Source organism: Nicotiana attenuata, unplaced genomic scaffold, assembly GCF_001879085.1.
Source record: "Nicotiana attenuata strain UT unplaced genomic scaffold, NIATTr2, whole genome shotgun sequence".
In the NCBI taxonomy this organism is placed as follows: domain Eukaryota; kingdom Viridiplantae; phylum Streptophyta; class Magnoliopsida; order Solanales; family Solanaceae; genus Nicotiana; species Nicotiana attenuata.
Window position 1 is genome coordinate 281,362 of NW_017670474.1, and position 15,460 is coordinate 296,821.

At 42.3% G+C, this 15,460-nt stretch overlaps 1 protein-coding gene across 1 annotated transcript; it reads left to right on the forward strand.

The window, feature by feature from the left end:
• The first annotated feature begins 11,861 nt into the window (after positions 1–11,861).
• LOC109239938 lies at positions 11,862–14,227 on the forward strand. Its single transcript, XM_019406545.1, has 5 exons — positions 11,862–11,919; positions 12,043–12,230; positions 12,335–12,767; positions 12,893–13,181; positions 13,375–14,227. Exons 1-5 carry the CDS (start codon positions 11,862–11,864, stop codon positions 14,225–14,227), a joined length of 1,821 nt encoding a protein of 606 aa, XP_019262090.1.
• Positions 14,228–15,460: the final 1,233 nt, after the last annotated feature.

A 15,460-nucleotide genomic window follows, 5' to 3' on the forward strand; every position in this document is an offset into this window, starting at 1 on the left:
GAATAGCTTGATAGTAGACCGAATCAGTATGGTAAGGATATGATTAATTCTTCGTATGTGTTCGAGGCAATGGACTTTTACAGGTATTGTGCAGCAAGGCTCTTGAGTTCTAACAGCTTGCTTGGCTTGGTTCGGGTAGAAGGATTCAGTCCTGGCAGTTTAGCTTGTGCAATGGAATTGGAAGAGAATTCTTGATGAGTGTTACCGTGGTTTAGAGACGTATATATAGTCTATGGGCATGCGAAGCATGTAATGTGTAATGATTTCTCTTCTAGATGTGATTGAATGGAGAGTTCTTGACTAATGGAGTACATAGATATTGGTGGTTAGGAAAAAGGGAGATGGAGTTCTCGTGTTATCCTAATGGGTTATGGTATACGCGGTATGTGGTGAAGAATTGAGATTTGCGTGTTCGAGGATTCAGTTTAGTTAAGAATGGAAAGTCATTAATTCGTAAGCAGCACGGGCAGCTGCAGGTGATTAAAGAATTGATCTACAGACGATTAAGGAAATGGTATTGCTATTCTAGTGATTTGACGGGGCTTTATGTTTAGTAAAAAGGGCAAGGTGATGTAAGCTGAGGATGCTACGTTAGTATGGCGGTGTTTCATGCTTGATCGACTGCTGATATCTGAGTGTGGTTGATGGCACAGGGGAATTTTAGAACATCTTTCGTGGAATGATCGGGTACGTGAAGTGTGATATGTGTTCATACGGTGGAATTTGGGATCAGGTATAGTGATTTGTATGCTATATGGAGTTGGAGACTAGGAGTTCTCGTGTTCAGGCTATGCAGTTGTTGTAAATCGTGTGTATCGGCGCCGTCTAGCGGCTATTGGGAATTAGAGGTCCGAGTGGATCTTTCTTTGCTTGGTATGCCAAATTTTGGATATGATATTGGATTGTAGGTGGTTGTCTCAGTGTTGGGTTATTCTAGACTATTGTGCTACGGGCTAGGCCGGAAATGCCACGGGTTGAGCGGCAAGGTGCATTGGATTATGTTCTTGCAGAGTGGTATATATTTCAAAAGATGCAGCGGACGGCTGAGAAGGATTGCTTTTCTTAATGGGGCATTCGTGATGGATGTCAGTGCAGAGGTTTCTACCATTGATTTAGTTCCGATATTGAGTGACTTTTCGGATGCGTTTTTTGTGGCCGGGCATGTCGCCGGGTGAGATGGAGGATTTCGGTATTTATTTGGTGCCGGGCACCGTATCGTACGGCTTTGGCAGGAGTTATAGTAGTGGAAGGAGCAGCTTCAGGCTTCTTGGTATTGAGTTCGTTGGCAGGCCAATGTTGCTACGTATTTAGCTTGAGTTAGCTTGGTTAGTCTTGAGTTGTATTGTTGAGGGACAGGTGGATTCGATCGTTATTGAACTTGTTAGTGGTCTGGGGAGATCTATGAGTTGCTTTTTCTGTGCTGTGAGGCGTTATGATTTGTTGGTTATGGGCACACGTGGTGCAGATCTATTGGGGATTCATAGTGGAAGTCGAGCGGGAAGAGTAATCCGATGTTGCTCGGTAAATGGAGTGTGGGTTATGACCTATCAGGTGGCGTGTCGTATGTTGTTTATTTCACCGTGGGTGCAATGAATTGCCTTGGTTTCAGACATCAAATTGTGTGTGGCTGTCGAATTTTGATCACAGTGTCTTGAGGTGCTCCATGTGTAACAGTGTTTGGATAGGATCGCGCATTGTAGCGAGGCTGCGTTGAGTTATGACCTTTCGGGGTAGATTCAGGTGTTCTATTTCTATGATGTGAGACGGGGTCTCAGCCTTGTGTTGTGATGATACTGATGAGCTTGAAGTACAGCTCTTTTGTTTGAGTTATTTTCATGATTTGAGTATATTCAGGTCGTTTCTTGTTGGTACGCGTATTATGCAAGTTGTGACTTAGGCCTGTATTGAGGTAGCATATCGCCAGAGTGGTGTGTTGGATTCGAGGTGATCGTTAGAGTCATTAATGAATACGAACAGAATTGATTGCAGCTTGTTAGAGAGATAATATCAAGGTATGGCCCGGAAATCTGTTGTGATATTAGTCAAAGGGAAGTGGCTTCATGAATGGTTGATCTAAGGAATGGTTATGGTTTATCGCATGTTTCATTTGTTGTTGGCAGTATATGGAAGTGTTGCAATAAGACTTTAGCTAATAAAAAGTTTTCTATCGGTATTTGGTTATTATGGGCAACTGCTGTAAATAGAGGCTATCGTTTCGAGTGTTTGAATTATGTGGTATTTCATATGATTTCACCTGAGGTTGCAAGTATGGGTTATTACAGCTGGTTCGGGTTTATTCTGGGTATAGATGTGAGGTTCTGATATTGTGTATGATTTTGGAAAGTGCAATGTGGTTCTATGGTTTATGGTTTTAATGGACTGTGAGATTTCGGCTATATTGTGTTGTCGGACCTATATGAGATAGGGTGACGTGAGATCACCCCGGGTATATGCTCGGTAAAGTTATTCAGCTGTTGGTTAGCTTCTAGGACAACTCTGGGTACGCTCGAGGACGAGCGTTTGTTTAAGTTGGGGAGGATGTGACGACCCGACCCGTTGTCTCATGTGTTACTGCTCCGTTTCCCCCATTTTTTTATGCTTCTTCATGTTTCATTATCAGTGTTTGGTGTGTTAGAGTTGATTTGGATTGGTTTTGGTAGGAAATGAGACACTTAGTCTCTTTAAGGAAGGTTTAAGTTGGAAAAAGTCAACCGGACGTTGACTTATGAGTTAGAAGGTTCGGATGTGAGTTCCGGTGATTCGGTTAGCTTCGGGAAGTGATTTGTGACTTAGGAGTGTGATCAAAATTGATTTTGGAGGTCCGGCGTAGAATTAGGCTTGAATTGGCGAAGTTAGTATTTTGGCGAATTCCGGTTTATGGGTGAGAATTTGATCCGAGGGTCGGAATGGAATTCCGAGAGTTGTTGTAGCTTCGTTAGGTGATGTTGGATATGTGTGCAAATTTTCAGGTCATTCGGACGTCGTTTGGTCGGGTTTTTGATCGAAAGTGCATTTCGGAAGTTTCTGAAGAACTTAGGCTTGAATCCGATGTGATTTAATGGTTTTAGCATTGTTTGATGTGTTTTGATGATTGGAGCAAGTTTGAATAATGTTTTAAGATGTGTTGGTGCTTTTGGTTGAGGTCCCGAGGGCCTCGGGGTGATTTCGGGTGGCAATCGGAAGGAAATTGAAGTTGGAAATTGCAGGTTCTTGGCTGCAGCAGATATTTTCGCATCTGCGGAAAGGCAACCGCAGATGCGGTTGCGCGGAAGCGGAGAAGGCTTCGCAGGTGCGAAAGAGGGTGAGATTGAGCAGTTCCGCAGAAGTGGAAGTCGTTTCGCTTAAGCGAGTCCGCAGAAGTGGACATAAGGTCGCAGAAGCGGTTTGACCTGGGGGTGAAGTTTCGCAGAAGCGAGAAATTTTGTTGCAGAAGCGACCCTTGTGATTTAATAAAATTCCGCTTAAGTGGACAAAAACCGCATAAACGGTCACGCGAAAGCGGGCGCGGGGACCGCAGAAGCGGAAACCCCTGAAGGCCAGTAGGAGTTTATATTCATTTTTGCTCCGCGAGGGTTATGTTATTTCCACCATTTTGAGCGAGCTTTGAGAGCTTTGAGGCGATTTTGAAGAGGGATTCAAGGAGGAATGATTAGAGGTAAGTTCCTTGGCTTGAACTCACGAGATTATGTTAGATTTAACATGGAAATTGGTTGAAATTCATCAAAAGGGGTAAAGCTAGGGCTTGAGTTTTTGATATTTCAAATTGGGATTTGATAGGCCATTTGAGCTCGGATTTGGGAGTTCTTGGTATGTATGGACTCGTGGCGAGACGAGGAATCCGGTAATGTGAGTTTTGTAATTTTTCGAGAAGTAGGCCCGGGGCTCGGGTTTTGCTAGTTTCGAGATTGTTGCTATTTTTCGACTGTTTTCGATTGGGTATTGTCCCATTGGCATATTGTGATGTCTTCGCTCCGATTTTGGTTAGATTCGACGCGCGTGGAGGCCGATTTGAGGGGCAAAGGCGTCGCGGGCTAGAGATTTTGCCGGTTTGAGGTNAGACGTCTGTATTTATCCTCGAGAGGCTGCAGACCTTTAGGAAAACTTCACTTTCTTGGAATTCTTATCGTGCGTACTTGATTCAGCTTGAGATATAACTCTTGAAATTCCTTCCACACGTCTGTATGCGCACGCGAGCGCTCAGTTCTGTATGTGCCTTGATGGCTAGTGATTCCCCGATCAAGGGGCGAGATGTAATCTCCGTGAGTTTGATGTTGGGCCAGTCTGGAGGACTTGAGGCCGGATCTTTGCCTATGGCTTAAGCACTGAGGTGCTGATTGTGTGAGCAAGTGTTTTGAACTTATATGTTCAGTATTGTCCTTATTAGCCGGAATGGCGGTTGGATATCCATGTGATGAGTATGTTAGTACTGCGAGATGTATCCATATGATCTTGGTAGTGACGAAGGAGTCTGCTGAATAATAGATGAGTTGTTAAGTGTTCGATTCCTGTTGTGATTTGATGTGTAGTCCGAGTTATGGGCGCGTGAAGAATATTTTCGTGTCTCCTAGCTGGGGAGTGAAGTGCATTACGTGTGGCGGTATGAGTTCAGACTTAGGAAGACTAAATGACTGTGTTATGTGTATGTCGATGGAAGGTGTGCTGAAATACTAAATTGAGGTGAAGCAGGTGGGTTATCTCCTGCGGAGTGTTCTTAAGTGGCATGGTCCCTATGTCTATGCTAGAAAGATCTCATGTGTAATTGAAGAGTACGTGTTGAAATTTGATAAATTCGGGTCACTCAAGGGAGTGGACTCAACTGGTATGGGGATGAATGCGAGATTTGTAGAGGATTTCAATGCTAGATGATCTGTGCTTTCACAACTTGTAGATGATTTGAGTTTAATCTCACTATGATATTGTGACATCATTAGAGTAAAAGTATTATGGGTTATCGAGTGTGTCTTGATATATGGCTTTGAGCCAAGTTGGGAGGTTGCTGTTGATTAGCTGATCGCACGGTTATGTGCTATGTTGGTTCCGTTTCGAGGTATGCTGGCAAATCAGTTCTAGTTGCAGAAATTGAGCCGAGGATGGCATGAGTGAAGCAAAAATTTCGACAAAGGTTATATTATGTTTCATAGAGTATGAGAATTACGGAATGTCTAGAGTCGTTGTTGGTGAAGAATGCTCGGTGCATAGAGCAGGAAGTTGCTTGGTTGTATTGGGATGAGGGTCTCATTTTACGGTATCAGAGTGCCAATAAAGCACGAATGGTTCTGTTCGTTAAATCAGGTAAGTTGTAGATGAATAAGAGTGAATGACTCTCGAGAATGGTTTTAATGTGTTCAAGAATCTACATGTAACACTCAGGTGTTTTAAGGCTGTGTATGCGACTAAAGACAGTGTTTTTAATAGAAAATGTCAAGACTTGTGGTATTTTTATGTTGATCATGGGATCCTATGTGTCGGTACCTGGAAAGTAAAGGAAGCGAATTTAGACTCGCAGAAAGTTCTTCAGAGTAAAGTATTCGGGAATGTGGTATTTCTGGGAAACAATTGAGAGAGTATTCAGTGGCCTATGGGTCTCAGACAGTGTGGTCTTATGTCCGAGTCTCGTGTGGTAAGCCTGGATTGAGGCATTGCGATGCTACAACGAGGGAGAAATATCAAGTGGATGATGAATCAAAAGGGAAATTAGATAGATGGAATAGCTTGATAGTAGACCGAATCGGTATGGTAAGGATATGATTAATTCTTCGTATGTGTTCGAGGCAATGGACTTTTACAGGTATTGTGCAGCAAGGCACTTGAGTTCTGACAGCTTGCTTGGCTTGGTTCGGGTAGAAGGATTCAGTCCTGGCAGTTTAGCTTGTGCAACGGAGTTGGAAGAGAATTCTTAATGAGTGTTACCGTGGTTTAGAGACGTATATATAGTCTATGGGCATGCGAAGCATGTAATGTGTAATGATTTCTCTTCTAGATGGGATTGAATGGAGAGTTCTTGACTAATGGAGTACATAGATGTTGGTGGTTAGGAAAAAGGGAGATGGAGTTCTCGTGTTATCCTAGTGGGTTATGGTATACGCGGTATGTGGTGAAGAATTGAGATTTGCGTGTTGAGGATTCATAGAGAAAGTCGAGCGGAAAGAGTAATTGAGTGTTGCTCGGTAAATGGAGTGTTGGCTATGACCTATCGGGTTGCGTGTCGTATGTTATCTGTTTCACCGTGGGTGTAATGAATTGCTTGGGTTCCAGACATCAAATTGTGTGTGGCTGTCTATTTCGAGCATAGTGACTTGAGGTGTTTCGTGTGCAGCAGTGTTGCGACATGATCGCGCATTGTAGCGAGGCTACGTGGAGATATGACCTTTTGGGGTAGATTCAGGTACTCTATTTCTATGATGTGAGACAGGGTCTTAGCCTCGTGTTGTAATGGTGTTGATGAGCTTGAGGTACAGCTCTTTCGGTTGAGTCATTTGTCCTGATTTGGGTATGTTCAGACCGTTCCTCATTGGTGCGTGTATTATGCAAGTTGTGGCTTAGGCCTACATTGAGGTGTCATGTCACTAGAGTTGTGTGTTGGATTCGAGGTGATCGTTGGAGTCACTAATGAATACGGACAGATTTGATTTCAGCTTGTTAGAAGGATAATATCGAGGTTCAGCCCGGAAATCTGTTGTGGTATTAGTCAAAGGGGAAGCGGCTTCATGGATGGTTGATATGAGAAATGGTTACGATTTATAGCATGTTTCATTTATCGTTGGCAGTATATGAAAGTGTTGGAATAAGACCTTAGTTGATAAGAGGTTTTCTACCGGTATTTGGTTGTTGTGGGCGACTGCTGTGAATAGAGGCTACCGTTTCGAGTGTTTGGATTATGTGGTATATCATATGATTTCACCTGAGGTTGCAGGTATGGGTTATTACAGTTGGTGCGGGTTTATTCTGGGTATAGATGTGAAGTTCTGATCTTGTGTATGATTTCGGAAAGTGCAATGTGGTTCTACGGTTTATGGTTTAGATGGACTGTGAAATTTCAGCTATGTTGTGTTATCGGACCTATGCGAGATAGGGTGACGAGGGAACACCCCGGGTATATGCTTGGTAAGGTCATTCAGCTATTGGTTGGCTTCTAGGATAACTCTGGGTACGCTCGAGGACGAGCGTTGGTTTAAGTTGGGGAGGATGTGACGACCCGACCCGTCGTCTCATGTGTTACTGCTTCGTTTCTCCCATTTTATACTTCTTTATGTTTCGTTATCGGTATGTGGTGTGTTAGAGTTGATTTGGATTGGTTTTGATAAGAAATGAGACACTTAGTCTCTTTAAGGAAGACCTAAGTTGGAAAAGTCAACCGGAAGTTGACTTATGAGTTAGAAGGCTCGGATGTGATTTCCGGTGATTCGGTTAGCTTCGGGAAATGATTTGTGACTTAGGAGTGCGATCGGAATTGATTTTGGAGGTCCGATGTAGAATTAGGCTTGAATTGGCGAAGTTAGTATTTTGGCGAATTCCGGTTGATAGGTGAGATTTTGATCCGAGGGTCGGAATGGAATTCCGAGAGTTGCTGTAGCTCCGTTAGGTGATTTTGGATATGTGTGTAAAATTTCAGGTCATTAGGACATCGTTTGGTCGGGTTTTTGATCGAATGCGTAATTCGGAAGTTTTTAAGAAACTTAGGCTTGAATCCGATGTGATTTGATGGTTTTAGCGTTGTTTGAAGTGTTTTGAGGATTGGAACAAGTTTGAATAAGGTATTAGGATGTGTTGGTGTTTTTGGTTGAGATCCCGGGGGCCTCGGGGTGAATTCGGGTGGTTAAACGGAAGGTTTTTGGAGTTAATTGCAGGTTCAACCATGCTGGTATCTCTTGGTTTCGCACCTGCGGTTATGGGACCGCAAGTGCGGTCTCGCTGAAGCGATTGGAAGATGCGCAGAAGCGGAAGTCTTGGCCCTTGCCAGATTCCGCAGGAGCGGAAGGAGGACCGCATAGGCGGCCTCGCAGGAGCGGAATTTGGAACCCTGGTCAGGTTCCGTAGAAGCGGAACATTGGATCGCTTAAGCGGTCCCGCAGATGCGATTGGGGACCGCAGAAACGGAAGGTTGCCTTAAGTGAAAGGTCCGCAAAAGCATACGTTGACCGCATAAGCGGAAGCCGCAAAAGCGGTACTGGATCCGCAGAAGCGAAATGCCTGGCAGTTAAGTGAAAATTAATCATCTTCTCGAATTTTTGAAAGAACAACATTTTGGACTTCGGACTAAGGAGATTTTGGGCGATTTTTGAAGAGGGTTTCGAGGGCTATCATCAGATATGGCTTAGATTATGTTATTATTGTGTATAAACATGAATTAACACTGAAAACCCAAGGAATTAAAGGGTAAAAATGGGGTAAGTTAGGGTTTGAGAATTTTGATGTAAAAATGGAATTTGGAGGGTCAAACGAACTCCGATTTTGGTGAACTTTATATGTATGGACTTGTGGCGAGACGAGGAATCCGGTGATGTGAATTTCGTAATTTTTCGAGAAGCGGTCCCGGGGCTCGGGTTTTGCTAGTCTCGAGATTTCTGCTATTTCTTGGTTGTTTTCGATTGGGTATTGTTCCCTTGGCATATTGTGATGTACTCGCTCTGATTTTGGTTAGATTCGACGCGCGTGGAGGCCGATTCGAGGGGCAAAGGCGTCGCGGGCTAGTGATTTCGCCGGATCGAGGTGAGTAATGATTGTAAATGATATCCTGAGGGTTTGAAACCCCGAATTTGCACATCATAGTGTTGTATTGTGGTGACTTGCACGCCAGGTATGAGCGTGGGGTAGAGCACCGTTGGGGATTGCGACTTGGTCCGTCCCGGTTGTTGATTTTACTGCGTAATTGACTGAAACCTACTTGATGCTATCGTGATTTGGGTTGATTGCCATGCTTTGGGCTTCGTGCCGATTATTTGAATCCTTTAGGGATTATTATCACTGTTTTCATGACACTTAGCATATTAAATGATTTTAGTCCTGAGTTAAACCCTGTTTTGAAATGTGCAGTCATATTGTTAAAGTTTAAAGACTTAAATTGCATTTTTCTGATGTTTTGAGTTAAAAGCTATTACTTGACATTGCCCGAGTGGCTCATTTGCATGTTCTGGACTGAGGATGGATCGGGCTGCACGCCGCAGCGATACTATGATGATATTGCGCTTGGGCTGTAGGAGCCCCTCCGGAGTCTGAACCCCCACAGTGAGCGCGGGTACCCAAATGGATCAGGCTGCGCGCCGCAGCGGTCATGTGCATTGCATTGCATTCATGCATTTGTTCCTGTTTGTACTACGTGTCATGACATTCAGCACTCTCATATCATTGGTACCCATGCTACTTCTTGCACTGTTTACCAGATACCCTGGTGTTATTTGTTGATGGTGTGCTGTGCCCGAGGGGCTGACTTATGTGCGGACTTGCACTATCTGATTACGCATTCATTTGCTTGACTGTTGGAAAAGGATATTTTCAAAAGAGGTTTTTAACTGAGCCAAATATTTTCTAAAGGATTTTTCACGGTTTTACTGTTTTCTCAAAGGGTTGTACTGTCCTATATAGCATGATGGAGTGCTCTTACGTGATTTCTTGTCTCTCAGTTATTATTTACTCTTATTACCACTGAGTTGGAAGTACTCACTTTACTCCCTGCACCTCGCGTGCAGTTGCAGGTATTGTTCACCCGGTAGCGGGTGATTAGCGGACTAAAGGTAATACTAATGTAGCTGAGCAAGGTGACCGCCAGCGTTCGCGGCACCGGACTTCATCTTTTGGATTCCAGATTTCATTTTATATATATATGACCCTGTAGTTGTATTCCTATTTCTTAGATGCTCGTGGCTTGTGACACCCCGGTCGGGTTATGTGGGGTTGAAAATACTGATTATTATGGCCGTAAGTTGTATTATTCTATTCACTTATGTTTAGTAACTGTTAAAGAAATGATTTGGGTAAGTTGGCTGGCCTTGTCTTCATGAGAGGCGCCATCACGACCGGGTATGGGAATTGGGTCGTGACAAATATATAATAATGTATACCAGAAAAATAAGAAATTGTTAAACTTTCATAGAGGCCTCTTATATAATGATAACGTATATACACCTTTATATACACTGAAAAATATATAATTATACAATAATATACACAAATAAGCGGAATTTTCTCTCTCTTCTCGTTTCTCTAGGTGCACGTTAGGTGACTGCTAACTTGCGCATCTCTGGCATAGGGAAGGGACGACCGAAGAGGAATTCTACCAAGATGAAGGAGATTGAAGTACTACTCGGTCAATCTAATACCCGAATCCGAAGTGGAAACTCAGGAAAAGCTAAGGAGAAGTATACAACTAAGAAGGAAACAGAGAAGGATGATCCAAAATGGCCGATCCTGCATGCAGTTCGATCGGAGCCGAAAACACCGCACAATTCACCTATGCTAAACCTAAACAAATCAATTGTGAAAACACCAGAGCTACCAAAGACAAATCAGGAGAACACCCTAATTTGACCAATGGAACAATGAAGTCGAGTACTAGTAAGCTACAGTGGAGCGACATATGCTAGCAGAAGGAAAATGATGCTACTATTCCTCAGACTAACGAGCAGGCTCCAGTGCACAAAGACAAAGAAAGGAAGTGGGCAGGACTGTTCGAGAAACATAGACTTGCGTCCAAAGGTATGAATCTCTCTTACATTCCACCAGTAATTCAGGATGGTGAAATTGTTGTTTAATTGGAAGAGGAGGATGTTGCAACTGAAACAGAGAAATGGAATTTAGCCTTAACTGCGTATGTGGTTGGCAATACCGCCTCAATTGGAGCCATGGAGCGATTCATAGCTAGCCAATGGAATTTTGTGGCAAAACCTGAAGTACGCACGCATTCACAATGATGGATACTTTGTTATTCGATTTTCTAGTGCAAAGGACAGAGATGCAGTCTTACTCTCTGGGCCTTACACTTTGTACAATCGACCTATCATACTAAAAGCTTGGTCTGTAGACTTTGATTTCAATGAGGAAGTACTACGGATCATTCCCTTGTGGGTAAAGCTTCAAAACATGCCTTTGAAATGCTCGAGTGAAAGAGCCCTAAGCAAAATTGGGAGTGGATTAGGAAAGCCAATATATGCTGATGAATATACATCTAAAGCTGAGAGGATATCCTATGCAAGGCTCTTGATTGAGATGGATGTAACAAGGCCTTTTCCTGGCACTATCAAAGTATATGATCCTACATGGAAGATTATTGATCAACCATTAGCTTATGACTGGAAGCCACAATATTGTCATGTATGCTGCCAGATTGGCCACAACTGCAAGTCGAACAAAACACTGCAACCAAATGGATAGAAAATACAGTCCAAACAAGATAACCTGAAGCAGGAATGGAAGATATCTCGTAAACCGGATCATACAGTTGATAATCATATAGATGCACATGGTAGATTCATTGACAATATTATCCAATCACCAAAAGAAATAGCAGAAAAACAATATAATTGGAGAATGGGATAGGGCTAGTAAGAAATCTGCAGTGAAAGCAAGCAGAAAAAAATAGCCAGACCAAAGGGTAGCTATACCAAACTGCTTCACGCCACTACGTGACCTCACACAATTACCAATCCAGAGTAATGGTAGTATACATGAGAACGGGCAGAGCAGTGGTACTGTGAAGAATGATCAGAACATTCATAAAACCAATAGATAAATTTTATAGCCTGGAATGTTAGAGGAATAAATAGGTTTATAAGCAGAAAGAGCTTAGAACCTTTTGCACAGAGAATAAAGTAGTTCTGACAGTAGTTATAGAAAATAGAGTGAAAGAACAAAATGCTCCAAAAACTATGCAGAAGATAGTAGCAGGATGGCAATGGATAGACAACGATAATACTGATCGAGGAGGTATATCATGGGTGCTATGGGATCCAAGAGTTGTGGAGTTCACTGTTGAAAGAATACATGCGCAGGTCATTCATGGTCATGTCAAGATGTTGCAACTCAATACAGGATTTTAATTAAATGCAGACTATGGACTGCATACCATTAATAACAGGAAGGAATTGTGGCAAGAGTTACAGACTATTGCTACTCAAATGTCAGGGCCTAGGGTGATGATGGGAGATTTCAATCCAATACTATCTATGGAGGACAGACTATATGGTAATCCAGTCCAAGAGGTTGAGGTGATTTCAAGGAATTCCTGCAGCAATCTGGTATGATGGAACAGAAATCAGTAGGGAGATATTACACTTGGACAAATCACCAAATACATAACAAGATCGACATAATATTGGTGAATGTAGAATGGATTTGTAAGTGGCCTCATCTGGAAGGGGTCATTATGGACACATACTTCTCTGATCACTACCCTTTGAGGATCCCTTTTGAGATTGTCAAGGAAACAGGAACAAAGACTTTCAAGTTCTTCAATTACCTAGTTGAACATCAGGACTTCATGCAGGCTATGGAAACTAGCTGGAGAAAGCCTAGCAACCTGCACTCTATGCAAATGGCCTGGCTAAAATTCAAACAGTTGAATGGTGAGATGAAAAGACTAGTAAGAAGGGAGCCTGGCAAGGTTGAAGATAGAATAGCACAAGCAAGAGAGAAGCTGAAAACTATACAAATACAAATGAGAGATCCTGCCAGGAGTTTAGAATTAGTGCAAGTTGAAGCAAAAGCAAAAGAAGAGCTTGAGAAATGGTTGATGGTAGAGGAAAGCATAGCAAGCAAAAATCTAGAGTACAGTGGTTGAAACTAGGAGACACTAATACAACCTATTTCCATGCATTCTTAAAGAACAGACAATCACAGAACCAAATAAGGACCTTGAGGGATTCTACAAGACAGCTGCTGTAAAATGCTAATGAAATAGAGGAAGAAATACAAAAGTTCTACAAGGGATTTCTTGGTCAAGTTGCTCATCAGCTCCCAGTGGTGCAACAGGACATAATGCAAAGTGGCAAGGTGGTAACAAGGGACCAGCAGCTAAAGCTCATCAGGCCAATCACAAAGGAAGAAGTGAATGGGGCTATTAAGGGTATTGGTGATCAGAAAGCCCCAAGATGTGATGGCTTCAATGCCTTCTTCTACAAGAGGACATGGCCAGTCATAGGGGAGGATGTAACATTTGTTGTGATTGAATTCTTCAATTCAGGAAGTATGTACAGACCCATAAATTGCATAACAATCACATTGATCCCTAAGGTCAAACACCTCTCTAACATAAAGGAGTACAGACCAATTTCATGCTGCACTGTGCTCTACAAGATCATTTCTAAAGTTCTAACAAACAGAATGCAAGGGATAATGGACCACCTGATTGATAGTTGCCAAACTGCTTTTGTTCTTTGGAAGGTTAATTGGGGATAACATCATCATGGCACATGAACTAGTTAACGGCTATGAGAGGAAGGATATTTCACCTGGATGCATGCTAAAAATTGACATGCGGAAGGCATATGATTCCTTAGAATATCCATACCTACAACAAATTTTGAGGCTGATTGGATTTCCAGAAATATTTGTTGCTTGGATAATGGAGTGCATCACTACTGTTACTTATTCTATCATTATCAATGGCAAGCCTTTACAGCTATTTGCAGTCAGGAAGGAATTGAGACAGGATAACCCCCTCTCCCCTTACCTATTTGTACTAGGAATGGAGTACCTAAGTCGACTAATGAAGACCTTGAAGACAATCAAAGGTTTCAGATATCATCCTAGGTGTGCTAAGTTCAACTTGGTCCAGCTTGGGTTTGTAGATGACCTCTTGCAATTCTGCAGAGGAGATGTTCAGTCAGTACATGCTTTACATGATAAGTTTCAAATGTTCTCTAAAGTATTAGGACTAATAGCCAACCCCAACAAAAGCTCAATCTACTTTGGAGGTGTCTGTCAGAATTCTCTAGGGTTGATTATGGAGGCTTTAAACTTTAGAAGAGGAGAGCTACCCATTAGTTACTCACGTATGCCCCTAAGTACCAAGAGACTGTCGATTCTGCAATGTGAGCCCTTTATTGAAAAGATGATGGAAAAAATAACCTCGTGGACAACTAAATTCCTCTCATATGCTGGCAGAACACAACTGATCCTGAGTGTATTATATGTTATTCAAACTTTCTGGGCTCAAGTGTTCATTCTTCCGAAAAAAGCTTGTCCAGTTTATAGAGACAATCTGCAGAAAGTTCCTATGGACATGCATTGCTGAATTCGCAAGGAAGTCCTTAATTGCATAGGATAAAATATGTGCTCCTAAAGCAGCTAGTGGCCTCAATTTTCTATATGTTAACCGCTGGAACCAAGCAGCTATAGGGAAATTACTGTGGCATGCATACAGGAGAAAGGAAAAGCTTTGGGTCATTTGGTTCCACACATACTATATAAAAGGGAAATCAGATTGGAATATTGACCCTAAGAATGCATCATGGGTGGTATAATAGATTTTCAAGGTGAGACACTACCTAGAAGAGGCAAGCTACACCCACAATGATATCCAACAATTGAACAAATACTCAGTTAGAGAGGTGTACCACTATGGGTGTCTAACGGGTGGGCCGGGCCGGGCTGGGTAGGAAAATTTAGGAACCGTACGGGTTGGGGTCCGGGACGGTTACGGGTTGGGGCTTACCGGGTTTAACGGGTTCGGGTTCATCTGGGTAAAAAATGAACCGTAAGGGTTACGGGTACAAGGGGCCAGGCCGGGCCGGGTTAGTGTAATTTTTAATTTTTTTTGTATTTTGTATAACTATTGTAAGTTATATTAATATAAAGTAAAAATATAAAGAATACAATGATGATGGGAAAAAATTTCACTTATAAATTGCAAGTGCTCCATTTATTTTAAAATTCAAACTTACAAATTGAAAGGTTTACATTTAACAACAAGTAAATTAACCAAAAAAGAGTAAATTCAAAGGTTTTGCATTGCCTTAGTAAGTTCGTCATAATCAATATGAACTGAGTGGCCTTCTTCTGGAGTGTTAAATTTGGATGGGTTACCATGTGTTAATATATCTCCAAGTTCCTCGTCTTCTGGGCTATCAACATCTTCATGTCCTTGATTTCTTTGTTCCGATCTAATCCAATCTCTGAAACATACTAAAACTTCCAAAGCATTGCTTCCCAATGAGTGACGGGTGTCTCCAAGTTGTTGTCTTGCTTGGCTAAATGCACTCTCTGATGCAACAATTGAAATTGGCACATTCAGCACGTCCCGAGCCATAGCGGAAAGAACAGGAAATTGCTTTCCATTCTCATGCCACCATCCTGACGGTGAAAATTCCTTTGTGCGAGGCTCTTTTTGCTTCTGCAAGTAGAATTGAAGTTCATCAATGTTCCTGCTACTGGTTTTAGTGTTAGAAAATGTAGAAAAAATATTAAAACTATCAAGGCCTTCATCATCATCCACAGTATTAGAAGTGGTACAGTGAATAGTGGATTA